Here is a 27256-nt window from a genome sequence, read left to right as displayed (position 1 = left end):
AAAAACTACAGTAAAATGAATCAATGACCATCAAACGAACTGAAACACAACAAAACTTCCACAACGCGAAGTCAACACCCTTTCAAGCCAAAGAGTTTGAAGTCAATACGAAGGAGGGAACCCAATAGTTGAAGCAATGAACTGAACAACAACACCATACCAACACAATCTAAATTGTCCAAATCGCGAAGCTTACAATCCTAGAAAACTAAGCCACTGAAGATGATGGCATGAGGTGCAGAGATGATGATGATTCACATTAAACATGTTTATCTAATATCAACTATCTTATTCACATTAACTTATGTCATCCGCTAGTCCAAAAATCGGACTGCACTCCTTCATCATTTCTTTTTTTGAGAGAAACCTTCATCATTTCTTATTTTTATAAAAACAATTTTTTTTTATTGCATGCCTATATTTCCATTCTTCATACCCTAAATTTGAATTTTTGCATACCTACTCTTCATTATTATTTTTTGGGTACACACATGTATATTATACACTTGACGTATCATGAACTTCAAATTTATGGTATACATTTTTTGTGTGCATTATACTTCAGAATTTACAATACAACTTGAAATTTATTATACAATCTTCCTGAACGAGAAAAATTATGTATACACTCTCAATTATATTATATGGTACATCTAAGAACATGAACGTAAAAAAAATAAAAAAATTATGCTATCACTATTAGAAAATTGCTCAATAGGCTCCTTGAATTGCTTACAGACCCCTCAAACAGTCAAATATACCCTTCATGGTTCGTAACTCTGGAACTGTTTAGAAGTTAACTTCCAACTCCTGATCGCTCAAGTTTGGGAGTTACGACCAGATACGCCTTGAACATAATAGAACATGCATGTTCTATTTCCCCATAACATAACACGGGATGGTTACTTTGCAGGAGAATGTGAAGGTGTTGATAGAGGAGAAGAATGAAAATGATACTCTGGACACTTTGTAGATATGCGGGCTGGTTCGGACCATAGTGTCGATGGCATAAAAAATTATGATGATCTATATGGTATTATGAAATAAATTTCCCATGAAACATAGCCGATCAATCTGTTTCGAGTCACACGTAGAAAGGGGACATTATTATGACTATGTATTTTGATTTTTCCCAATTTTTCTGACGAACAACGTATATCGGTATTTAAATACCGTAGCAATTATGACTCCCATGACTTAGATGACTTTTTATGACTTTGATGAGAAAATAAATATCTATGAATATCGAAATTGTGTGTGTTGAATGAATTTAAATGTGTATATTGGAACCGAATATGTATGAATGTTGATATTTGAGTCCTCTTTGTAAGCTTTCTTCAACCCGAATATAATTTTAACTTATTTCATCTCTCTTCATTCTCTAATCTTCTTTTTTTCTTTATTTATGCTTTGAAGAGTGTTACTTTTTCCAACCTCTAAGCTTCTTGCGCACTCAATTTTGAATTTAAAATACGAAAAATGGAGGATTTATGAAAGATTTCTTTAATGTTTTTAGTGGGGGCGGATCTACATGGAGGCTATGTGGGGCTAAACCCCACATGTCTTTTTTATTTTTTATTTTTATAATAGTAATAACACAAAGTGTTTCATGTTTGAGTCCCGCAAAGTCATTTGCAGCTTTTGATGTGAATAAATTATTGAAGATGACTTAGTTTTATCCAAATAATTTTATAGAAGTGCTGGAAGTGGTGTTACGCCATCATGTTCGATCTGACCCAAAATTTGCTAAGTTGAAAGGGCTTTCAGATCTTTGTGCAAAACTTGTGGAAACAAATAAGTGCAACACATTTGCTATGGTTTATAAACTTTTCAAGTTGGCTTTGCTCTTGCCGGTAGCAACTGCAAGTGTTGAACGTGTGTTTTTTCAGCTATTAAAGTTGTGAAGAGTAGGGCTGGACAACAGTCGGTTTCGGTCGACCGCGAGTTCAAAAATAGGAAAAATCGGTTAACCGTGGGTGAGAAAATGCCACCCAACACCGTCCGTTAGCACCTTCGGTTTAATCGGTTTTGGTTTAGTCAGATTGTCGGTTGATTCGGGTGGGTTTGATTGGTTTATGGCACAAATAAAACAAAAGCTAAAAAAAATCAAGTTTTTTCACTTGTTCCACACAAAAGAGAAGAACAAAATCTCGGATGGCTTTCGGTGAACAGTAAAGGGGGAAAACGGTGAACAGTGCTTCGACATGAGATTGTTGTCGCCGCCGGCTACAGTGCTTCCAACTCCCACCGCACCAGCCTTCGTCCTTCTCAGGTTTATGGGGTGTTTCAGTTTCACTCAGGTTTTCTTACGTTCCCTGCTTTCTTGATTTGATCTCTATCGATTTGGGTTTGCTACTTTTGTTTAGATTTGAGATTTGGGTTCAATTTGGGTCTTTGTTTATTAGTTTCATGATCAGAGACGTTGTGGTCGAAGACTTTTGGCCTATTTTGATGTGGTTTGGTTTTATAAACCCGAGAGGGTATGGTTATGTTAACTCGGAAGGGTCTGGTTACTAATGTATTGGACTCATCCTACGATATGAGTTCTTACGCGTATGTTTGAATTCCGTTGTCTTTGGTTGCTTAACTGCTTCGACTCTCTGATGTTTTAAGGTCTGTTGAGGTCTGCAGGTTTCAAGTCGTCTTGTATTCCTACACTGGTATTTATGCTAGAAAGAGCTGTTATGTTTGATGTCTTGTGCAGGGAGTTGTTGGCACTTGGATTTTGATACCGTGTTGGCAATCGATCCATTCGTCGTTTTTAAATTCTAACTGTTATTGGCAAAGGTTAAATTCTCATATTGTTTGTAAATTGGTTTCGCGCCCGTACGCAGGTTCAGTGGATTGCGTCCGTGATTAGTTGAACTTTGTTATGATAGATTAGAGTGGATCCATTAGGTCTGTTTTTATACCTGGGTCAGGTTTTATGTCCCCCAAGTCTTTGTATCTCTCTCTTTTTATTTATTTTAGTTTTCCTTTTGCCTAAATAAAAAAAAAAAAAAAAGAACAAAATCTCACACAAGCTAGTGTCTTTCAAACTGAGATAATATGAATATTTGATTTCAGATTGCATACATCTATCTTCATGGTTAAAGCCTCGTGAGAAGAAACCAACAAAAATTAAAGAAGATGAAAGAAAATAGACATAAACAAATCTAGATTTTCTTAGATCTAGCATATCACGGAAATGATTTTCTTAGATTAAACGACTTCCATCAATCTAATTTTGCCCTTTTGTGTTCTGTGTTTGTGTTCTGTGTTTTTAGCAGTGTTGAGTGCTCAACCACGTGACACTGACAGATACTTATTACAGCTGTGTGCTCCATATGTATATGTATAGTTCGGTCGGTGCAGCATACCGTTGGGTCTGGATTTTCACTTGTGCCGATTGACCCGCATCAACCGTTCGACCCGACCCAACACCCTTCGGTCCATACAGTTTGGCCGGTTTGGGCCGGATATTTTATTTTTGTCCAGTCCTAGTGAAGAGTAACCTATGTAATAAACTGGATGATCAGTAACTAAATGACCGTATTGTAACTTGTATAGAAATATATGATGTTTTAACAATAAGCAATGATGTTATTTTAGCTCATTTTCAACAAATGGATATGAGACGACTTTCATTGTAATGTATTGTATCAAACAATTTTATTTCATATTTTTAATATAGTTTGCATTATTGTTTCTTTGAAATTTTAGCTCCATATATACCAAAAGTCTGAATCCGCCCATGATTTTTAGATTATATAATTTGAAGTATTATAATGCATGCGAGAAACTTTGAGGGTGAAAAAAGAAACACTCTTTAAACTAATAATTTTTTTGGGCTGAGCGGCAAACTGGCAATGGTCAATTAGTCCAAGAAAATATTACACCGTTTTTTTTTTAAGAAGAGATATTGAGATTTGAAGAGCTTCATCTTTAGCTCAATGGTATTAAAAACCACACCACTCTACTCTCTATATATTCACCAATCCATATGGAAAAAGTTATCAAAATTTTCGGATCCATTCATCCGAATATAAGAAAAAACAATATTTTCTCAATGTCAATCCATTCAGGAGATACTCTCATAGCACTTGGAGTTGGATATGAAGTTTTAGAGCTACTTTTATCCTACTCATTTCACCACACGTGATGAATGTCCAGATGATTAATATCCCACAATAAATTACTATCCCAAGTCTAAGCAATTGGGAACAGAAGCAAAGTGTTTTGATCTAGAAAAGGTGGGAAGGGAAAAATTAGGATCACAAAGAAATTGCTGCAGAAAAATTGGGAATAAGTGTGATGAAGACGAGAGAAGATACGTGTGATGAAGACAAGACGAGATAGGAAGAGAGTTGCACGAAGTTGGAGATGAGACAAGAGAAGACAAAGGGCAATCCGGTGCACTTAAAGCTCCCGCATACGCATCGTTCGGGAAAGGGTCCCACCATTATTGATGTATTGTACGCAGTCTTACCCTGTTATGAGACAAGAGAAGATACGGGTAATAAATTTATAGTTCGTGTGTTAGATTTGAAATATGCTATCATGTAGCTAGAGTCAATAAGAGAGGGTTAGTAAATGGTTTAGTTTATCTTTTCTTATTGGTGTATCAAAGACGGATTTTAATATGTGCACCAAACAATCCCTTACAGTGTAAAAGCTTCTATATTATTTCTACTATCAAAGAAAAAACTTATGGCTTGTAAAGAAAAATTAGGGCAAACTCTACATTAGAGAAAATAGGTTATGACTAAACTATCAAAAAGATCATACAACAATAAGTTGAAAACGACTTCTAAACAACTTCATAAGCTCTTTTTGTAAGTTCTTCTAAAAACTTACCATCTATCTATTTATCTCAATACATTTGCACTTGTACCAATGCAAAGACGCAACCTTATGCTCTCATCTCTTTCACCATCTTTCCGGACCAACCATTCAGCCATGAAATCACTATCACCCTGTTGTATGACAATAATATTTAGAGAAATGGTATTTATACAACCACTTTATTACAACTTTTTGACAACTTTCTCTCTCATATTTATATTATATTCTTATTATCTCTCTTCTTTTTTCTCTTTCCATTATTTTGGACCAATAAAAAGAGAGAAAATGAAAGTTGTCCCTTGTACATATATCACTACTCTAATATTTATAAGTTTTAGTTTTAAAAAAAAAATCTATGAACGCAGGGTCTAGGATACGCCACTGAAGTTTACATTATAAAATAAACTCAATAAATTCTTCCAAATGCCTCCAGATATAAGCAAAAAAAACAAGTTCCTATCTTTTATAGGAAAACAAATGTGTGAGTATGAAATAAAGAGAATGCATCTTACATTATGGGAGTCAAAAAATTATGAAACTTGGGAAGAAAAACAAGTGGCGGGCTTATTCTATATGATGCTTAGTAAAATAAAAATAAACCTAAAACAAATGGTTTCACCTAAAACTGCTCTCAAACAGTTTCTTTCTAATCATTCTTTCTGTAAATCAATTTCTCCACAGAAAGAACCGTGCATGTTCTTAATTGTTGCGAGGAGTTGAGGCTTCTGATGGACTACTTGAAGCGTCACCTGAGAGGGAACCGTTTCCACCATCATTCTCAGACACTACTGGTATCTTGACAGCTGCTGCTCTTTCCATCTGTTTCTCGAGTTCTTCCTCCTGACGCAATGCAGTAAACTGTGTATCCAAAGACTTGGCTGCTCCTAACCAGGCAAGAACAATCACAAGAAGCACACCTCCAAGGTATGGAGTTGAGTTGGCTAGTGAACCAAAAGTTAAGATCATGAACTGTTGGATAAGGGCTCCTCCAGATTTTCCCAATGGGTTGCAAACAACATCAATGGCTGCTTTCCCCTTGACCTGCACCGATGAACGAAAAGCATGTTTAATAAAAGTGGACATGAGAGCAAAAAACTGTTTAAAAAAGAATTGAAAAACAACTTTGCATAGTTTTATATAAAACTAGATTTCATTGTAAGTTTCATATCCATTCAGCTAGGCTTTGACTTCGAGCATGTTTGAATTGACTTATTTGAGGTTATCTACTGGCATAAGCATTTATGAGACTGTTTGAGAGAGATTATAGACTATCTTAGTACAAATGCATGTTCGGATTGACTCTGAGCTTGACAAAATCAGGGTGGCACCATGATTTTGTTGAAGCTTCAAAGTATAACGTTTACTACAGTAATGCCAACACACTAATTTCGTAAAATTCACCGTCAATCCAAACATGAACTAAGAGCCCGTTTGTTACAGCTTATTTTGTAAAAAAAGTCACTTTGTTAAAAAAATAAAATTAATCACTTCGGAAGTTTTCATCTGTTTGTTACAAATTCTTAAAAAATTGAGAATCTGAAAATAATCTAAAAACTGTTTCAAATGTGAACGTACCTTCTCTTAAAAATCATAATTGATGTGATTTTCGTTTTGGTAAACGAAAACAAAACAGATTTTTTTAAAATAAAGTTCAAGAATTAATCTCTAAACTATTGAACATCAAAATCATTTACTTTATAATCCGTAACAAACAGGTCCTAAATATCACAGAGAAGCAAAAAGAGAACTCAAACCTTAGTATCTTCATCCAAGGGAATGTAAGCCATTTCTTTGCAGGGGTCGAATAAACTGTACTTAGCACTCTTGCTAAAAATGTTCTGCATGGCACCAACATATACAGCTGCTAGCAGTGGAGTCATTCCAATTGATGCAAGACCGGGTGCAATTGGACCTCCAAACAATATGAGAGAGAAGAAACCAACTCCGGTCAGAAGCAGGACTGTAGGTGTGATCTTGGCAGCAACTCCCCATCCATATTTGTCAAATATATATTGACTTAGAAGCATCATTATGAATGTAGCAATTCCAGTTGCGGTCGAGAAGTCTCCCATGAAAGAAGAGTACTCGTTGGGGCTAGGGAACTGCAATTTGTGGAGATTTGTGAGAAAACCAAAATGTACAGAGTGGCATAGCAAATTTCAAAACCAAAACTAAGACAAGATCAACTTATTTTGTATATTACCTGAGCTTTGAGCTTAGACTTCCATGTAACCTCAACAAGATTGATGCTGATTCCATAAGCAACCACTAAAGTGGCTAGATCTCTAATGTACTTTGAAGACACCAAGAATTTCAAGCTCTCCATTGTTCCCATTTTTGGTTTCTTCTGTAAAAATGAACAGCAATGTAAAATGTCAGTTAATAGGTTTCAGAATTTCCACGCGTGATGTCAAAAAGAACAAAGGAGAATAAGACTGCAAAGCTAGGACAATGTCTTCTACTCATGTCAATCACAGATTTAAGAAAACAGATGTTTGCTGAAATTCCGCAATGCTACAGTGCTATAGCACTGATATAGCCAATATCTGAAAACACTTTCTACTAAATAGGGTATCACATAACATTATTGATTTGTTCAAATTCTACTACGCTATTGTGCTTCTATATTGGCTATTTGACAACACTGAATCGTGTAATTAAACCAAGGGGCCTTTACCTATAGTGTTTCCTGACTTCATTTCCACTTATAAAATAAACATTAGAGAAGACATTATGTAAGTTTTTAAAATCCATTTTAAAGTAAATTGAACATTTTTAAAATTAGAAAAATTTCAAAACATTATTTTCGGTGACTGGAAATGCATTTTCTCCTAGCTTACCCACATACAAAGTGAAAATTGATAATGGAAAATGAGAATGTTGCTGGAAATGATATCTTGTTCAAATTTTAGATTATAAAATCAGTTCTTTTCAAATTAAAAACAGCTTTTCAAATATATGTGGCAAATGAGATACACACACACAGGGAGAAGGGGAGACAGAGAGGATTTATACCTTCTTCTTTATGCTACGTTCAGGAAGAGGAACATAATTATTCGTCCACCAGTACAGGAAACAGATTGCAAACCCCATAGCCACAACTATGCTCATCATTGCTTTTAGAGAGATGGCCCAACCATCAACTCCAGGACCTAAACTCTTCCTCATATTAGAAAAGTATTTCACAGTACGACCAGAGAAGATAAGGGCTACATTGGCCCCAAGTCCAAACAGTGGGTAGAATCGTTTTGCTTCATCAACGGTAGTTATCTGCGCAAATAACAAGGGGATTAGATTCGCCAAGAAGAACAAGGGCACATGAAAATTGGAGAGTTTAAAATGGATGTCGCCATTTTACCCTCCAATCACATAGTAAAACTATAATCATAATGGCTTCACAAATTTAGCGCAGAATCAAGATTGTTACTATATTATATCTATAATGACTACAGAGCTATGACCTATGAAGCACTCACAAAGACACTAACACCAGACACGACACTGGATAGTAATTTGAGAAATGGAAGTGATTAACTGAAATCACATATTTATGTGTCGGACACACCTTCAACCTGAAATGTCAGTGTTACACATAGCTACAAAATTCCATTGTCCAAAAAAACAAAAGAATGACTAAATAATGCAAGTAAAATTAATTCCATACAAAATTATCTTAATGGAAAAATCATGACACAAATGCTTCCCATTTTGCTAAACAAGCCAACATAAAAAACAGCTCAATCATTGTAATATTCATCAAGATAAAAAAATCTAATAATATAATTAACTATATATTTCACATGGATCAGTAATCAGTAATTAAATTAATAGTTCTAATTATCAATAGTTCTAAACACCTTGTTAAATAGAATATAAAATAACAGTCATCAGAATATAAATCATAAACAAACAGAACAAAAGATTAAAAATACATAACAATTAACAATCACATGAATACATATACACACTTCCAACAATATTCCTACATACCAAATTGACATAATCAAACAACTGATAACAAAGTTAAATTAATGAAATAATATTATACCTGATTAGCAAAACCCCAAAACAGCACAGAAACAACCACACTCCCCCACAATTCAGCCATAACATAGAACAAACAGAAACTCCAAATCCTTATAATTGCAAGAGGACCAAGAAACCTAGGACCAAGGACATTAAGAAGCTTGTCTGCAAATGCTTCAGGATGGATATAGTTGCTAAGAGGGTACAAAACAAACCCAAAAGCCCCAAAGAAAGCAATAAAAGGTAAAATGACAGAGTAAAACAGTGCTTGTTTTGACAAAACATTAGACAGTTTTGTATACAACAACATAAAACCAATAGCCATAGGAAGATTCACCCATGTTTTCAAAAATGGTATAATCTCAGCACTACTTCCTTTTGCTGTAACAACCAAAACATCCTTAGTATCCCTCAAAATTGTGTAATTGAACAAGATACAGAAAAACATCAACCCTAAAGGTAAAATCTTTTTCATAGTATCAACCTCAATCCCCAAAATTTTAGGTTTTTTATCAACCTCAATTTCTCCAAAAACAGGTTTTCCATCAGAATCAGCACCAGCAGCAGCAGCTGCTTCAGCCTTACAAATGAACAAATTCTTCTCCTTTTCACCAAAGCCATTAACTTTTGATGAAAAAGAATTGATTTTTGAAAACCCATTTGAATTTAAAGAAAACCCATTTGAATTAAGAGAAAACCCATCAAGGGTTTTGGGTCTAAGTGATAAAAATCTATGCTTTATGGAATTGGGTTGAAGCAAAACCCTGGTTTTAGGGTTTGTAGGAAGAGAGAGAAGCCCTCTGGTTTGAAGAACAGCAACCATGGTGGTGTTCCTCCCCTCTTTGAAATTCCTTCAAGAAAAATAATTTAATGGAGAATTTTTCAAGAAAGAATATGAAAGAGAGGAACTGATACAGATAGAAAGATAAGGTGGCTTGAGAAGAGAATGGAACTTGTGAATATCTCTTTGCTTTTATATTTTTTTTATGAAGTAATCAAAACGTTTTAATTTAAGGGTTCATTGATGAACACAAATAATTTATATAAATGAAAATATTCTCTCGTTATTTGTAGATTAATTAAATAAAATAGAAGTATTGTATTATACTCCAATACAGTTAGATAAGAATGAGGTTTATTTTTATATTTTTATTGCATGATTCCCTAAAAAAAATATTGTATGATTATATGGTGATAAGAATTGATTTTGAATAAAATGATTACGTAAAATTTTGAAGAAGATAAATGAATTATGAATAAAAGTTGGTTGAATGTAAAATGAGTTATAATTAAACGTATTTACGTAATAAAAGTGGATTTAATAAAAAAAATTAAGGTTAAAATTAATTGTAAAAGTTAAAAATTATAAATTTTAGATTCATGTATTCAAACATATGTTCATGAGGATTAATGTCTTTGCAACCATCAATTGAATTGTACAGATGAGATAAAAGGAGGTTTATTATAATTGGGGAAATTTATTTTGTGTGTTTATCCAATGAACGTTTTTTTTTTTTTTTTTTGAAGGAAATCAACATTAGAAACATAGAATTGTGAATGTGCATCCCACGTTAGGAAATGGTTAAGGGGGTAATGTATTTAGCATATTTTCTTATTAGTTTATAGTATTAGTTTTTTTTTTTAATTGAAATAGTCAATATATTTACTTAATAAAAACGTTATTATTTCTAAATAAATTGTAATAAAAATGATTTATTTGAGAAAACATAGAATGTATAAAAATATGGTATTTGACTAATCAGACTTGAGAGAATTAATAGTTATCATTTGTAAGTCATACGTGTAAATAGATAGGATTAATGTGTTTCACAAACTCAACTCATCTCATAATAATAAACATTTTGCTAACAATACAATATCTAATGCTTTCAATTCAATACACTATTGTCTATTTTATATGATCCGTATTTGTTATACCTAGATAAAGACTATCGAATTCATCCAGACATTATCAAGTAAAAATACAAGTTAGTTTGGAGAATTTGGTTGGTCACCTATAGTTGAGTAGCTTCTTCCGAACACAAATTTTTGTCAAAAAACAAAAAAAAATTCTAATAATATTTTAAATTAGTACTTTTTTTGACAAAATTTTCAATTAGTACTATATAGTAGATATTATTTTTTATTTTTTTTGAGGGATATATAGTAGACATTATTATTTTTACTTCTTTTTAAAGCAGGAGGCCGTGACCGTGAGTGGTATGGGTTGGTAGGTTAGAAAAAAGTGTACTGAAAAAGATCCTAGGTAGGATCTACTAATAGTTAATTGAATGACCAATATACCCTCAAGATATTTCTGTTTTGTTTTTACGTTCACGCATCACAATGCAATTCCACAAATTTTGATAGATACATGAGCGATTCAAAATCTTGGAACGTGAACCACAGATCGAAAATTACAAGTAGCCCAACCAAAAGCCAATTTGCTTTTACACTGCCACTGATTTTGCAAGTTGTCTCCCTAACAAAAGAACAATTTTAGCATTATTCATGCAACCTTCTTTCCTTAAATTCTTACCGTGAATCATAAACTTGCAACTTCCTCCGTCCTTTAATACTTGATCCATTTAGAATTTTTTTAATTTTGAACTAATTAACTTTGACCGTATTTTTCAACTAATATACAAAGATAAATAACATCCTATAAGATGTCGTTAGATTCGTCTCGATGAGTATTTTCTAAATATCAAATTTTCATAATTTTTCCTAATATATTATTCAAGATATTTAAGTTCAAAGTTATGCATTGACATGCGTAATAAGGTCAACTGTGTCAAGTATTAAGGGACGGAGGGAGTATTTGAATCAAACTAGCTGATTCGAAATGACAACAGTTACTCAAACACATGAGTAAGTAGTTAATCTTTAACTTTTTAATCAATTAAATGCACAAAACTTTAGATTTTTTTTTTTTTTAGGATTCTTAACATATGTCTTAATGATACAAGTTAACACTATCCATTGTTAAATTACTTCTACTTCACTCGATATAAGTTTAGGATCTCCAACTTCTTTAATCTCTAGTTCAAACTAATTGAAAAAGATTGTCAGACTATTTTGCCTCAACTCAATTTACCTAAGTGGAATCGGCTGGTAATATCAAGTGACTTTGCCTAAAATTTCAGAATTATTATACGCAATATTCAAACCACATACATTTTGTCACAGACTAAAATGTAGTACCACTGAACCACTAATTTAGTTCTACATCTTTAGTGAAGTGTAGTATATATGCTAAACTTATATAAAAGAGAAAGAAATAGTATATATGCTAAATATTTGGCCCCTCAAGAAATTCCTCCAAGCACTGTCACTTAATGAGTGTCACTCATTTTTTCTCGTAGGTTCCCTTGAGACAATAAATATGATCACATCTCTTAGCAAAAATTCACAACGTTGTTGTGAGAGTTAGAGAAATACTTATATTTTTTTCCTATGGTGAAATTAATAAAATGCTTGGTAGAATTTCTTAATGTATTAAATAAATTTTTGTATACAGTATTATTTACATACTTCTCTGTCCTAAATTATAAATCATTTTAAAAAAAATTATTTTAAATTATAAATTTCTTTAAACTGTCAATGAAATATTAATGTTAGTTTTTCAATTAAACTGTCAACTACATAATTATTCTTAAAAAAAATTCAACTACTACTTAATTATGGCCTGTCACTCGCATTTTAGTCACATTCTCTGTCACTCGCATTCATTCTAAAACCCTTTTACTTTACAAATTCGTCATTAATTATGGTACACATGGAGTACATAACATGACCACATCAACGATTTTGTGTCTTGCTTTGGTGGGTCGGTAGTTACTTACTAGTTAGTACTTAGTACAATAGTACCAATAAAAAAAGGAAGATAGTATACATCAATAGTAATAGTATCATAGTTTCTTTGTTCTTGACAACTCGCGGTTCATGATCGTTCTATACAGTCAAGTAGGACCAAATCATGTTCATCAACAAACACGTGATATATCAATAAGGCGAATATTAAGGGGAATAAAAATATGTGCTAGTCTTTCAAAAAAAAAAAAGTGCTAGTTTTGTCAAAAAAAAAAAAATGTGCTAGTTGTTGGTCTGTCTTCCTTTTTTTACAACTAGCATTTTTTTTTTATCTTAAATGAAGTGGTAATCCACTTAAATTAAACTCACATAAAACTAAGGTCCTAGGTTCGAACCCGGGTCACAACGTCCGACCTTACAATTTTAGCATTTGTCAGTTGGATTAAGACTTCTAAACCACAACTAGCATTTTAAAGTATGAACAAACTATAATTGAAATAAGGAAAATGATAACCATTGCCCTTGGGATTGAATAAAGGAACAAAAATAGAAATTTTGTGTTGGAAAATGATAAAAAGTAGTCAAGTCAACTTGTAAAAAGTTTATAAATTATTATTTAATATAAAACTACTAATTTTGCTTACATTAACCATTACTCTTATGGCAGTGGTTATCAAGACCTTGAAATAAATAAGTAATCAAGATATAAAATATTTAATCATATAAATAAATATTCAAGACATAAGGATAAATACAAGTATAAATTATATATAGATTGAGAAAAAAAAAGAGGATATTGTATATATAAAGCCGTTACGCAACTCAGCCATGGCCTCTATATCTTGCCAAAAGGTCATCTTCATGAATGCCAATGAGACCAAGCAAGTTTCAACCAGTTCGTTCATCTTCAATAACCTTATATACGCTAGCATGTATCATGAGGCGTGACGATTTCTTCTGTATGCCGTGTTGGAAAATTGAGGCATTGGTCGTTCAACGACACCATTACCATTGACACCATTCATCGTAAAGAAAATGAACAAAACTCGGTGTTCCAATAAGAAATCTATTGACTTTAGGGAAGAAATCTCCCTCAAGTAAATAGTCATTTTATTCTTTCGAATCTGTTTGATACTATCACAACACAATAATTATTGAATGCATTATGATTAAAAAAAAAACAGCTAAATGAATTTTATGTTAGTCATTTTGGCATTTGAATGTTTTTTGTTAGTCAATATAGTCTATAAAATTACCAACAATAAACAATTGAAAACGTGTTAAAAATTTTGATACACTCACAAACTATAATGAAATAGTGTCTCACATTTAAGACAAATAATTATTTACTCATTTCCTTGCCTTGTAAGATCACACTCTAAAATATACACATCGGGAAAAAAAAATTGTGTCGTAGAGATATACTCTATTAAAAAAAACAATTTTTTTAGAAGAATAATTGTGAAATCTTTTATGTTTTTTTAAAGATATATCCTATAGAAAAAGTTGCATTACACTAGAGACCTTTTAAGTTATTTAATTGTAATAAGTTGGTCCGTATTTTCGTAACACTTAGGTTTTAAGTTAATTAATTGAAATAAGTTGATCTTTTACGTTTTTTCCGTATCAATTAAATCCTTTAAGTTATCTAACCGTAACAGATTTGTGGAATTTTAGATCTTAAAAATGTAAGTTATTCCGTGTTTAAACGTTACAACTTAAAAAGATCTTCTCTCAAATTTTTTAAAAGACCTATGCAGAACAAAAAATTTAGAGGACTAAGTTGTTACAATTGAATAACTTACAAGAGCTTTTATGTAATTTAGCCTTACTGTATAAATTAGTGCTCCGTGGGTTAGAAATTTTCTATAAGCAACGTAGCATGCTAAATGCTAATAGCCGCTGCAAGTACTTCCTTATCTGTCACAATCTAATGATAAGCTGTAAGCATGTAATTAGTACTCAATAATCAGGTGACTTTTCAAATAAGGATTAGGTATGGTGCGTACTAGAACAAAACATAAACCTCACCGTGTAAGTAAGTACAGTAATATCTTCCAATTGCAACTTCATGAAACTGTAAATTAAGGACAAAAAATTCATCAACTCCAGGACCAGCTTGCACGTGGTAGTTTAAAATAACAAGGTCATCATGACGAGAACATGTTGGTTGGGTGCATTTGACATTTTGGTACATCTTCCTATGCATGTTGGTGCTATACGAAAGGTACATCTTTTCAACATATGGATACTGGATAGTGGATACTGGTTGTGTGATAAACAGTTTATGAAATCAAGATGTAGAAACAGATGTTGCATTAACTTATACTTAATTTGTATGAAGGGATGTTGCATTAGAATATCATGTAACACAGCACCACAACTATCATCAGAAATTGATTTAAACTATTATCCGTGTCATTCATTTACACAATTGAGCATAGAATACACATATTGAACAGTTACAACAAGAACAAATTGATAACAAATCATTAAACATAGTTTTAGTTTTCAGCCAAATAACTTATAGCTAAATTCATTTTCAGTAAATCACAACCTGAAAAAGCTTAAGAATACAAAAAGAATATCATATTCTATAAGCCGGGCATAGAAGATAGTAATGATTCTAATTTGAAGGACAGAAAATTATGCCTAATAAGAGCAAGAAAAATATTCTGGTATTGAACCTAGCTTAGAAGACCTTTAGAAATCTGAGAACATTTTAGACCATGAACTTAATGGTATTGTTAAGAGCAGACTCTATTATCCAATAATCATAACTATGAAACACTCACAGACACAAACACAAACATTGAACACCACCGACAGTTAGATACCGCTAATAATTTGGGAGAATGAAAGTGATTAAATGTAACCACATGTGTTGGTATCTTGTTGGTTTCTGACACCGACATATGTTAGACACCGGGCACACCTTCACTCTAAACTAGCCGAAGATCCTTAATGATGGGATAGTTTGTCCATTTTTTTTATGGTAAAAGACCAAAATAGTGCACAAGGTGGTACACTTAAGATCATAATATATTAAACTTGATTTTCTCCTTAGACAGATGATCTAATATAATTTTATGAAAAAATAGTATAAATCTATATACCTTTTGGATCTTATTTAAGCTTGAGATTATTGATATTTGATAATATGTAGGCAATCTGCACGCATAAAAATGAATAAGTTGTAAACAATACAAACTACTACTACCCATTGAATGTCAACCAGAGTGGAAATTTGAAGCCAAGGGTAAATGTATCTCATTTAGTGGAACATAGGAAATGTTTAATCTAAAGACAGTTCTTCAGTTGCACCTGCACTCCTAATTCTGCAGTAACAGCAGCTGATTAGCGACATGGAAAGCAAACGAAATACGGGTTGAACAAGAAAATCCTCTAGAGGGATTGAGACTTAACTTTCTGTTTGGTCCATTCCATCACAAGTCGAGCTTCATCATGGTTAATTTTGCGATCACTAACAAGTTCAACTTCCATAATCATTCCATTTCTTCTCACATTAGCAAATACTATAAAAGAAAATCAATATGTTTGTTTAGAAAAAATAAATCAACAAATAAATAAATGAGAGAAGAAAAAAGATTCTGAAAATTAGGAAGCATATAATGAATCATATACAGTAAAAAAGAGAAATCTATAAACAATGGGAACAACAAAACTTAAGTTCTTAGGCATCAAGTCAGCAATTTAATACTATCTATAAAAGAGCTTATTTACAACAGTGTTTCAACACAAAAGATCTGTCTTAAGTCTATGTGTCGTTTTTAAAAGCACTTCTACTTAGAAAGCGTTGTTAAAGTTACGGTACTTATTCCCAATTCTAGCAAGGCTGCACCTTTCCAACATTCTGATAGTGGTTATTTGGTTACTGGTTGTGAGATAAACAGTTAATGAAATCTAGATGTAGAAACAGATGGGGTAGAAACAATAACAAACATTCAGCTTATAAATTGTAAGAAAGGATGCTACATAAGAATATCATAAAATTTCTCTTGGAACATACTACCACATAACTATCATTAGAAATTGATTTAAATTATTATCCATGTCATTTACTAATACAATTTAGCAAATTCGATAAACATAAACAGAATACACACAGATTGAACATATTAATATATGTTATCGAAATTCCTAACCAGTAGGCCTTAATCTATTGTTACAGATCTAGCCAGAGCAAATTATCCTAAAAATATCAGAAAATTACCTCTTCATTCTTTGCTGCTATCTTTATCGCCACCATCTGCTTCCTTAACATCAACCGTGAAACTATATTCTTGATCACATCCCATGTATGAGTCGCACATGAAATAAAGTATGTAAGATTTCTTTCCAGCATCACCAGGTGCAGCAAACTGCAGTTTGGCTTTTAATTTCCGCTGCAAGGAAACCCGCTTAATTGCAAGTAACGAGTTGGTTTTGGTATCACCAACAACAAGCCACCATCCTTCCTCCTTGGCTTTTGGATACCTAGGAGCATCAACAGGTCCTATTTCTGTCTTACCGTCGATATCCCTCTCCAGAGTGACACGTATTGTTATACCCTCACCAGTCCGGACACTGTCATTTTGCAGGACTTCATACGACAAATCAACATTAGGAAAGCGATTACAAAAGCGAGCAATGTCAAATAAGTATGAATTTGGCATGTTTAACAATTCACGCCTCGCAACATCTTCCATCTTCAATAAATCAAAGATGGTTTCTATACTCTTCCCTGGGTTCTCCTCGCATTTCTTAGCCAAATCCTTTGTGAAATGAGGAAGTTGTAGCAGCATAGAGTCACGTCCCCACAATCCTTGTGTCACCATTTGACTAACTTCCATAGCAAGAAGAGCCAAACTCAGCCAACCATTGCTCGATATTACATCCACCAATGCCTGAAGCAGTTTATTTGCAGAAAGCAACACCTCTCTCTGGTCCAATGCAAGGTTCCCACCTACAGACTGCCTTGAAAAATGAGCCTGAAGCAAGGCATTGGCTTTGACATGTGGATCTTTAACTTTGGGGCTTTCAAAAGAAAACCTTAGGTGATTTATTAACCTGCGAACCACCTCTTCTTCCCCAGGCCGTATTGGAAGGTAAGCATATTCTGATGCTGATGACAGAATTTGCAAAAGCCCCTTCATTTTTGTGTTTGAAGTAATAGATGATGAAAACCTTTCAATTGTTGTGTAACTTATGTTATAGTAGGATGATATCATTCCAAGATTAAGAGGAGACAAATGTATATCATCCTCTATAGAAACACACTTGCTTGCTTCCAAATCACTCAATGTATTTTCCACCAACTCAGAGAGGTAATCAGAAAGATGCCTGTGACTAACTCCTTGTAAATTGTAATAGTTGGGATTCTGGGTGAGACGCCTGTACATGAATGTCCATGTAAGATAATCTACAGCGTCTTGCTTGTTTTCAATAATTCCAGCAACAATTTCAGCATTCATATTATCATGTAAAAAGTGATGAAGATGACTTTCAACCGGGAATGCTTCGAACAAAAACTTTTTGTAATACTCCTTAGAAGGTGCATGGCATAAGATGACACACTTTCCAGAATGGTCCACCAAAGGACGACTGGCATGACCCATCATCTGCAGAAGATCAGTAACAGGGTAGTCTGTCTGTGCATTCTCCCCATCATAGTATTGTGTGCCCATCACAACAACCAAATGAGCTAACAACGTAACTCTGTAGCACATGGAACTACTTAAAACACAGACCTGAATCCAACCAGCTTCAAATAGTTGCGCCACAATGTCATGATCAAGACTACTCAATCCCTCGTGCAAGTAGCCAACCCCTTCACGTAATGTGACTTTTAACATTTCATCACTAATCTTGTTAAGAAAAGGTTCAAGTTCTTTTGTGGACTGCAATAAAAACGATTTCTCTCCACTGTCTGCACTTGAGTATGTAATCAGATCCATAGTTGTCAATCGGACATGCTTTCTTGTAGGCACAAATACAAGGGCTGGTTTCCCATTTTTAGCATGTTGAGCAATCGCAGTGTAAGTTCGTTTGGTCATCGCCTGCATCCTCGCCTTAAAATTGGCAATATCTACACTCTGAATGTGTATTTCCAATGGCACAGGACGAACAACGGGTGAAAAATTGAATAGGCCATGGGAGGTAGCTCCGATCCAATCTCCCAAATCCTTGGCATTTGCAACTGAGGTTGATAAAGCCACAAAACGAATCTTATTTTCAACCTGATTAGCAATATATTTCATCCGAGACACAATAACCTCTAAAACTGAACCCCTTTGACCTCCAATCAAGTGTAGCTCATCAATGATGAAAAGACTAACTTGTTGAACATGTTTCCTCTGTTTCCAACGGCGGGATAAAGCATCCCATTTCTCTGGAGTACTAATAATAATCTGACCTTTCTCAAGCAGTTTCAGATCTGTTGTTGTTTCTCCAGTTAATTCAACTACTGCCAATTTAAGACCACCCCCAAATTTCTTCTCCCAATCACGATACCGTTCCTTGGCAAGAGCTTCAATGGGTGCTGCATAAACAACACGCATGACACTATCAGACCCTTTTTTATGATTCCTCAAAATTGCAAATTCTGCACATATAGTCTTACCACTCCCAGTCGGAGCAGCAACTAAGGCATTGTCATCAGAATTATACAGAGCTGTGAAGACTTGTGTCTGTATAGGATTAAAATGCTTAAAATCCTGATAAAGAGTTTCATAAGAAGGACTTTGTAAGGCTGTCACAGGCAGTGGCTGCAGATCCAACAGCTCAGTAGGTGGAGGATACTTTTCAGGTAAAATTATGTGCCTGAAAGAAACAGGTAAAACAGTTTGGGATCCAAGCCACCTATCAGAAACAACACGGATAAAGTATTGAGGAGGAAGAGGTTCATATATTGGTACTATGAAATTCAAAGTATGATTCTCATCAATATATTGTTTTTTCAGCATAAAATACTCGTGATGAAGGATATTTTCCCCATCATTATCCTCCACAATCACCCAAAACGGCTCAACACATCCATGTACTCTGTCATCCCATGAGAAATCTGGAGTTATTGTGAGCTCAACCCCCAAAACTGAGCAAGTAATTGGCTGCACATGGGCAGCAAGGTTCAATTTTGGGAATTGATGAATAAATTTATGAAGGATCCTCCCCATCTTTGGTGCGCGAATAAGTTCACCTATTTCTTGTGATGATAGGTCATAATACTTTTCCCATGCCAAATTCTTCTTCTCCAATTTTGTTAATATATCATTTGGAATTCCATTGAACTGACGAAGTGGTGTTTGGGCACTCCACATCCTCTTGGTCACCATCTTGTATAAGTTCAAGGCCTTCTCAGCCAATTGCGCCCAGCCACGTTTCAGGACAATCTCAAAAAGAGCCCGCAAAAGGCGTCCAGCACTCTGAAAGAAAGTAACAAAATACATTAATATATGAAAAGAACTATACAACATTATACACCATTTCCAATTTCCAATAAATTCTCAAAGTTAAGAAATGAAGTCAAACCTGGGTTATGAAAACCATGTCAGATGTCAATGAGAGTCCTTCGAGCTTTAATTGTGAAATGTATGATTGCAGTAAAACATTTATCTTGGCACTTGGATCCTCCAGACTTTCCTTCACGGGAATGGGAACACGATCCAAAAGCTTTGCTAGCTCTATCTTTTCATCTTGCCTTACTGTTACATATTTGAATTCTTCACTAAGAGAGAACAGTTGACTAAGCTCTATGTTTCCCATTGAAGCCTTCAAATGCTCATTGTACGTGGATATGGTTCCATGTGTTATATAGTAGTAGCTTGCAATTCGACCCAAGTCAGTGGCCTGAAAATATCCACTCTTCCTATCATATTTCACCAAATTATTTCTGTCTAAGATGGTCGCAGCCGAATGAATCTGCAAGATTTAAATAGATCAACATTAGCCATTATATTGACAACCACGGTATGAATAAGCAATATATTTCCAGAAAATTTTGCATTCGATATCATTTGAAATTCATCCAATAAAATAAAACATTCAAAGGAGAAAAGTCAAACATTAAAATAAGTTTAAGAGCCTATTTCTTTTTGGTGGTGTAAGAGCCTATGTCTTTGTAAATTGAGTAAATTCACAGCTACGAACATTTTTTCTCTTCTCATACAATTCCTCATAAATCATAGCAATGACATAGCCATAAAATAACCTATTAAATAAGCCAAAACTAGAGTGAGTTAATTTCATAGCCATGAAGATTTGGTTGCTTCTCATGCAATTCTACATAAATCAAAGTGATGAGAAGAATAATAACTACTATAAAGGAGGTGTAGCACCGACACTTTCGATCAAAGGCGTGTCCCGGTGTCCGAATCAAATTAACACATGTGATTAAATTCAATTAATTCATTTTCTCAAATTATTAATGGTGTTGAAGTGTCAATGTCATGGTCGGGTCCATTTTGAGGCTTCATATTTGAATAAACCAAATAATAACACCAACATTTGTTTAGTTAACATAATAATAAAATAATAAGAGTGTGATAAATTAAAGATTGAGATGCTTACCAAATCAGCCCTCCTCTCCTCCAATGTTATATCCCGCATAACAACATCCGGTGCTAAACCATACAGAGAAGGATTCCTTGACATACGCACGTACAAGTAAGTGTATCCGATCCAATTGCAAGCTTCCTTCGCATTTTGAACGGTACCGAGAACAATTTCCGCATTCAGCTGATCGGCCAGCTTGGAAATAAACTGGCTCTCAATAGGAAGTTGTTGATTCATAAGAGAGAGATAATACTGCAACTCACTATGGCCAGTAACAACAATTCCCATACCACATGAGTCATACTGTGGCCTTCCGGCACGACCCAACATCTGCATCACATCAAGAGGACTCAATTCAGTCCATGCTCCTCTTTCAGGATTATAAATCTTTGTCCCTTTAATTATAACCGTATGAGCCGGGAGATTCACACCCCAGGCAAGGGTAGCAGTGGATACCAAAACTTGAACATGTCCAGAAGCAAAAAGATCCTCAACGAGCTGGCGATCTGTTCTTGTCATACCAGCATGATGAATAGCAAAACCATATGGCAGAAGATCTTTGAGATCATTGCTCTTCACAAGATCGGTATGACTATGAAGAATCTCACGGCTTGCACTATCTTCTTTAAGGAACCTACCAAGAGTGTCATTTGCAAGTGCAGTATCTCTGATGGCTCTTGCTGTTTTAGCAGTTTCTTTCCTTGAATGTACAAAGATAAGAACCTGATGCTTTCCGGCTTCAGCCATAACTTTCTCAAAGCAGATATCATTCATCAACTGGTACCTTTGAAAAGGCTTCTTCACTGTAATTCCAATAAACTGCTGAGAAAGAGGAACGGGTCTATAACTATTATCAAAGTAAAACAACCCCTTATTATGATCAACACGCAAGAACCGCGCCACGTCTTCAAAATTAGGGAGTGTAGCAGACAATCCCACCAACCGAATATAGTCCTTCGTTGTTTCAATCTGCCTGACTGTTCTAGCAATGATACTTTCAAGAACAGGCCCTCTGTTATCATGAAGAAGATGAATCTCATCAATGATAAGAAGCTTCACAAGCTGAGTATAAATTCGATCACCCGACTTTCGTGTAATAATATCCCACTTCTCAGGAGTTGTGACAATAATTTGAGTCTCTTCCATCTGTTTCTGTGTTAGTGACTGGTCTCCACTAAGCTCCCTAACCTTAACATCATATTCCTGCAGACGATTAGATAAATTGCCAACAATCTCAGTTACAAGAGCTTTCATAGGCGCAACATAAACAATTTTATAAGCACTATGGTCAATTGAACCATCACCAGGATTTCTATGCCGTGCAATCTCTTGAAGTATGGTAAGAACAGCAACATTGGTTTTTCCAGCACCAGTTGGAGCACAAAGTAAAAGATTATCCGATTTAAACAGAGCAGTCTCATATACCTTGCTCTGCACTCTATTCAATTGTATCATTCCTTTGAAGGCTGGTTGTGCCCAATCCGGCATATAACCAATATTCACAAGTTTCTCATTAGGATCAATGGGTTTAGCCTTCAAGGCAGGCACATGAATTTCTTGATAACCTTTTCTCGGAAGCCTGTAAGACCCATCAGGAAGATCACATTTTCCCTTTGTCATAAACAAACCACCTTGTTCAAAAGCAAGGTTATCCAAATCAAGCATCCGGCGTTGACCCCCATTTTCCCCAACTCCATCACCAGTTCCCCTATCAATGTCCATGTCCCCGTCTTTCAACCTTCGAGCCTCGTACCTTATACTCTTCTCCAAGTTCTTCTCCCTCTCTATAGTAGAGGCTTTCACAGCATATAACTCCTCCAAAATTGACTCCAAATTCGACCCCTTCATCTCTTCCTCAATTTTATCCCTCTCTTCTTGATCCCTCGCCCTGGCCAAGCTAGTACACCACACAATCTTCAACTTATTCTGCATTAGAAACTTAACAAGACTAAACTTATTCAAATCAAAATACCCCAACAACCTCTTCTCCACTTCTCTGTCATCAGCCTCACCCAAAACCTTCAACACCTCTTCAGCAAGCCTTCGACAATTTTCCGGATCAATCTCTGGTCCAAAAGCCGGCGAGATTTTCCTCTGAAGCCAATACGCATCAATATCATGCACATTCAATTCTTCATCATCTACTTTCTCAATTTCTTCAACAACAATTCCACCACCTATTTGCATTGCATAGTCACCTATTTCAAAAATCTCATCCTCATCCTCTTCTTCCTCCTCCACCACCACATCAACATCCTTCTCATCATCATCTTCATTCTCTTCAAATTCCACTGCAACACCGTCAAAAGAATCAAAACCACCCTCCACATCCTCAAACTCCAGAAAATCAGTTATAAGCTTTCCAATCGAAACAAGGTGATTAAACACAGTATCAGTGATAGGGTTAAGCAGTTTCTCAATGTTAATCTTCTTGTCACCAACAGAGTCGTTTTTCAGAATGGAAAGAATCTCATCAGCAGCACCTCTGATAATCCCAAGCGGCTGACCACCAAACCGCTGCTGGATTACACTCAACATCGCCTCATAAGCAGCACGAGTTTCCTTCGTCTTTGGCTCGTAAACACCGTTATCAACGGCATTGAGTACACTCTGGCTTTCGCTCTGAAGACGACGCTGTTTGTTCCTACGATAACCTCCGGAGTCAAATTCATCGATTAGGTTTCTCTTAGGAGGACGGTTACGAAAAGCACGATCGCCAAAAACCTTGAGATCGATTCTACCGGAAAGTGATTCTGGTTCGCCGGTGGTCCGTTCAGCGGTGGGATGTGAATCGGAGGTGAGGACGAGGGAGGAATTGGAAGCGTAGTTGTATTGTTTGGATCGCGCGTGTGCTTCAGCGCTACCGTTGAGATTGGTCATTGTTGAAATCGGAAAACCCTAAATCGCGAGAAGGAAAGGGATTTGGTTGAAGAAGTAACGGTGATTGAAGAAACTTGATAATTGATAATTGTTTTAATGAGTCTATCAGGTATATATATATATAGAGAGATTTGTTTTTGAAACTTGTTCTCCAAGAAAACGTGTTCTCCAAGTAACAAAAGTAACTAAACCGGGGATAATTTGAATCAGTTCGTTTTTTATTATGTTTTTTAAGGATCATTTTTTTTTTTGTTATATGGGTAAATTACCCTTTAAAAAAACATGGTTAAATTATAATTTTTTTTAAATTTTGGATTATATTTATTTAATTATTTATTAATTTAAATTATTCATTTGTTTATTTGCTTTTTTTTTTGTGGTGGCCGAAGTTTGAAAAAAAAAAAAAGACAATATTCGGGGATGAGGTGTTGAACCAAGTAAATTAAACTCGGTGGCGACCTATCTAGCAAACTGATGTTCTTGTACCAAAAATCTAATTAATGTTCTTGATGTTTTAAAAATTGCTCTTTAGACACCTTTGATTGATAATAAGCACCTTAAATTTTTGAAAATACTCTTATTGGAAGTTACAAACAGTTCACTGTTAAACGGGAGTTACAAACCTTTCTTTCTTTCTTAAGAGGAATTATGAATCATTCTATTATGCACAAATACAAAATTAGAAAATAAAAATCATCATTGCTTACAAACGTACATATTCTGTCCCTATTCCAACAAACTAAACCCACAAAAATTCTTTAAATGCAAGCAACTAATCAAACTCCAAGAACAAGTAAGTTTTTAAAATCTCTTAAAATAACACAATGTTAATTTTATATGTTACAGTTTTTTAAATTCGTTTAATATATTTTAGGGTTTTTGAAATTGTTTATTATGATCATGAATTAGAATGTTAATTTGGGTAATTGTTGTTTTTAATGTGAATGTAAGTATTAGTGTAATGTGGTAGTTTAAGGATTGAAATAATACAATGAAAATTATATGTTTATTTTATGCTCTAGGTGTTTGATGAAATGCTTCAAGAAATGTTTAATTTATATTATTTTATTGGTTATTGTGTAGATATGGCCGATGACGTTGGTAGGCTCAGACTTAATAGGGTAGGCCAATATTTTGAACTGGTTATGGAGTGTTCTCTGGTAGGCTGAGAGTTGTGGGGTGCCTAGTGATTCATTTATGAGTCTAGTAGGCCGATCACTTTTGATTCGAGATCGGAAGTCAGTTTCTTGACTCAAGTTTTTTTAACTTGTTATGGCGTCTTCCCCTGTGGACCGAGGGTTGAGTGATGGTGGAACCCGAAAAAGTGTTGGAATAAGTATTTTTTTCGAGCATTTAACTAGGCTTAAATGTGGTGATGAGAAGATGAGGTTATTTTTTTCGGGGGTTTTGATTGGTGGATGGTTTTTTGGATAGGTTATGGTGAGCAGCCGGTGACATACGATTGGATTTGACTTCTATGGTCATTCGAGAGGAAGTGTGGAGGTCTCAATTTTGATTTAGGTGTTGACTTTGGTTTATGGTGGATATTTTGCTTTAATAATAAATCTTGTTTCAATCCAACCTTTCATCAAGCTTGGTCATATATCATAGATGTTCATGAAAAGAGAGGTCAAGATTTAGAAAGAATGATGAAAAAGGGGTTTTGAAAAATTTATATGAATAAGGATAATTTCGGTATTATGATTAAATTGTTAAAAAAAAAGGTGTAATTGGATATCTTTGTGGTGTTAATAGAAAAATATGAGAAAACATTGTCTTAAGCTTGACCGGGCTATATGTAGTTGTTGATTTTGGGCTTTGGGTGTTGAATTTGGGTTTTTTTTTTTCGATGTATCTTTCTATTGAGAAAAAAAAGCTATTTAAACATCATTTACTTCTTAAACAAAGTATGCATTCATTTCTACAATTTTTTTTTTGGTACATCATTTCTAAAATTCTAATAAGGAAGTTTCTTTTCTATCTTAGTAATTTCCCACGGGCCCTGCGAATTTCATATTTCATACATAACCCAAACAACATAACACTCTGTAAAACACGTTAAAATATTTCAGATTTTATAATCTGAATAGAATTCGCGAGAAGAGAATAGGATGGAAAAAAATTACCTTCTAATAATCCTTGAGAAGATTATGGTTGTATCGCTTATAAATTGAAGAATACAGGACAGCTAACCCTTCAGTCACTGTTTTAAAAATTAAAGTGGGAAAATGTATCTCCTTATCCCAACCCTTTTTGCTTCAAACTCATTCACAGGACTACTAGTGAGTCCCTTTGTAAACAACATGAAATCAAGAACATTCTAATTTATTGAGTCATATGTCGTTTTGAAATTAACTTCTAAATAAAAGAAAATACGTTCTTTAAAAAAAAAACGTGGCCAATTCTATGAAGTCATCTACAATTACAACGATTATTAAGAAAGTTATGCAATAGGACTATATGCAAGGTCCAAAGTAGCGAAGTATTCAGACGTTAGTGTTGATCAGGCCCGACTCTGAGGGGGTGCAAACAGCTCAACAGAGCTGGGTCTCCCTCAGTCATGGACGTCAATTTTTTTTTGAAAACCCACTAGTATTACTGTCCTTCAATTATTTTTAATACCCCCAGCCATTTTATGTCCCCTTGTTTTAGTCTTTTAGGCCTATTAGAATTAGGTCCTCTTGCTTTTGCCATTAGGTGGGGGTTCCTCATGTATACGGTAGTCATTTTCACCTTTGGGTGTACCGCATATATACGGTACCTTATATTTATCTTTTAAAAAATATAAATAGAACATTGTTCTTTTAAAAAAAAAATGTTTTGATTTTATCACTGGTCTCTTTTCATTCCCAGAGCCGAGCCTCCGAATTCTTAGAGACGGCCCTGGTGTTGATTAAGATTTGAGTATGATTTAAAACTTAAGAACAATTGATGTACCTAAAGGTTTCAATATTTTTGATTCAACAACCGTATCTTTTTCAATAGGGAAAAGGTTCAACTTGACCATAGAATCAAGGTATAATGCGCCAAATTTACTTGTTGAAAATGGATGATATGATAAGGATGTGATTTAAGTTTGAGAAATTCTAATTGTACTAATTATAATTCAATTTACAATCAAACCATATGAATAGTGTCTAGTCTAGAATCAACTATTTAA

At 34.4% G+C, this 27256-nt stretch overlaps 2 protein-coding genes across 7 annotated transcripts; both read right to left on the bottom strand.

Moving 5' to 3' along the window:
* Positions 1-5241: 5241 nt before the first annotated feature.
* Positions 5242-9857, bottom strand: LOC25491350 (plastidic ATP/ADP-transporter). The gene is made up of 5 exons (XM_013599247.3): positions 8873-9857; positions 7840-8094; positions 7028-7171; positions 6579-6926; positions 5242-5865 (listed from the first exon to the last, which is right to left on the bottom strand). Exons 1-5 carry the CDS (start codon positions 9671-9673, stop codon positions 5524-5526), a joined length of 1890 nt encoding a protein of 629 aa, XP_013454701.1. The 5' UTR covers positions 9674-9857; the 3' UTR covers positions 5242-5523.
* A 3842-nt stretch (positions 9858-13699) lies between these two features.
* LOC25491349 (DExH-box ATP-dependent RNA helicase DExH12) lies at positions 13700-24188 on the bottom strand. 6 transcript variants are annotated; one of them, XR_005645752.1, is made up of 6 exons: positions 21232-24188; positions 20194-20583; positions 16898-20087; positions 15780-16199; positions 14695-14740; positions 13700-14583 (listed from the first exon to the last, which is right to left on the bottom strand). XR_005645752.1 is itself a non-coding variant. In XM_039833239.1 (5 exons), the coding sequence occupies exons 1-4, from the start codon at positions 24094-24096 to the stop codon at positions 16902-16904; spliced, it is 6360 nt and encodes a 2119-aa protein (XP_039689173.1). In that variant the 5' UTR covers positions 24097-24188; the 3' UTR covers positions 13700-16199; positions 16898-16901. The 6 variants fall into 6 exon arrangements, 2 of the variants coding, with proteins under 2 accessions (XP_039689173.1, XP_039689172.1); XR_005645751.1 differs by having other exon boundaries at positions 14695-16199; XR_005645750.1 differs by having other exon boundaries at positions 13700-14740.
* Between the last annotated feature and the right edge of the window lie 3068 nt (positions 24189-27256).

The sequence above is a fragment of the Medicago truncatula genome, chromosome 4 (assembly GCF_003473485.1).
Source record: "Medicago truncatula cultivar Jemalong A17 chromosome 4, MtrunA17r5.0-ANR, whole genome shotgun sequence".
Classification (NCBI taxonomy): domain Eukaryota; kingdom Viridiplantae; phylum Streptophyta; class Magnoliopsida; order Fabales; family Fabaceae; genus Medicago; species Medicago truncatula.
This window is presented reverse-complemented; position numbering and strand designations above follow the sequence as displayed.

Excerpts from the sequence above, each read along its gene's own strand:
- LOC25491350 (XM_013599247.3), bottom strand. The coding sequence starts at position 9,673 with ATGGTTGCTGTTCTTCAAACCAGAGGGCTTCTCTCTCTTCCTACAAAC. Across the intron at positions 8,095-8,872 it reads TTTGGGGTTTTGCTAATCAG|ATAACTACCGTTGATGAAGC; the intron begins GTATAATATTAT and ends TTATTTGCGCAG. Across the intron at positions 6,927-7,027 it reads AGTCTAAGCTCAAAGCTCAG|TTCCCTAGCCCCAACGAGTA; the intron begins GTAATATACAAA and ends CACAAATTGCAG.
- LOC25491349 (XM_039833238.1), bottom strand. The coding sequence starts at position 24,096 with ATGACCAATCTCAACGGTAGCGCTGAAGCACACGCGCGATCCAAACAA. Across the intron at positions 20,584-21,231 it reads AGGAGAGGAGGGCTGATTTG|ATTCATTCGGCTGCGACCAT; the intron begins GTAAGCATCTCA and ends TAAATCTTGCAG. Across the intron at positions 20,088-20,193 it reads ACATGGTTTTCATAACCCAG|AGTGCTGGACGCCTTTTGCG; the intron begins GTTTGACTTCAT and ends ACTTTCTTTCAG.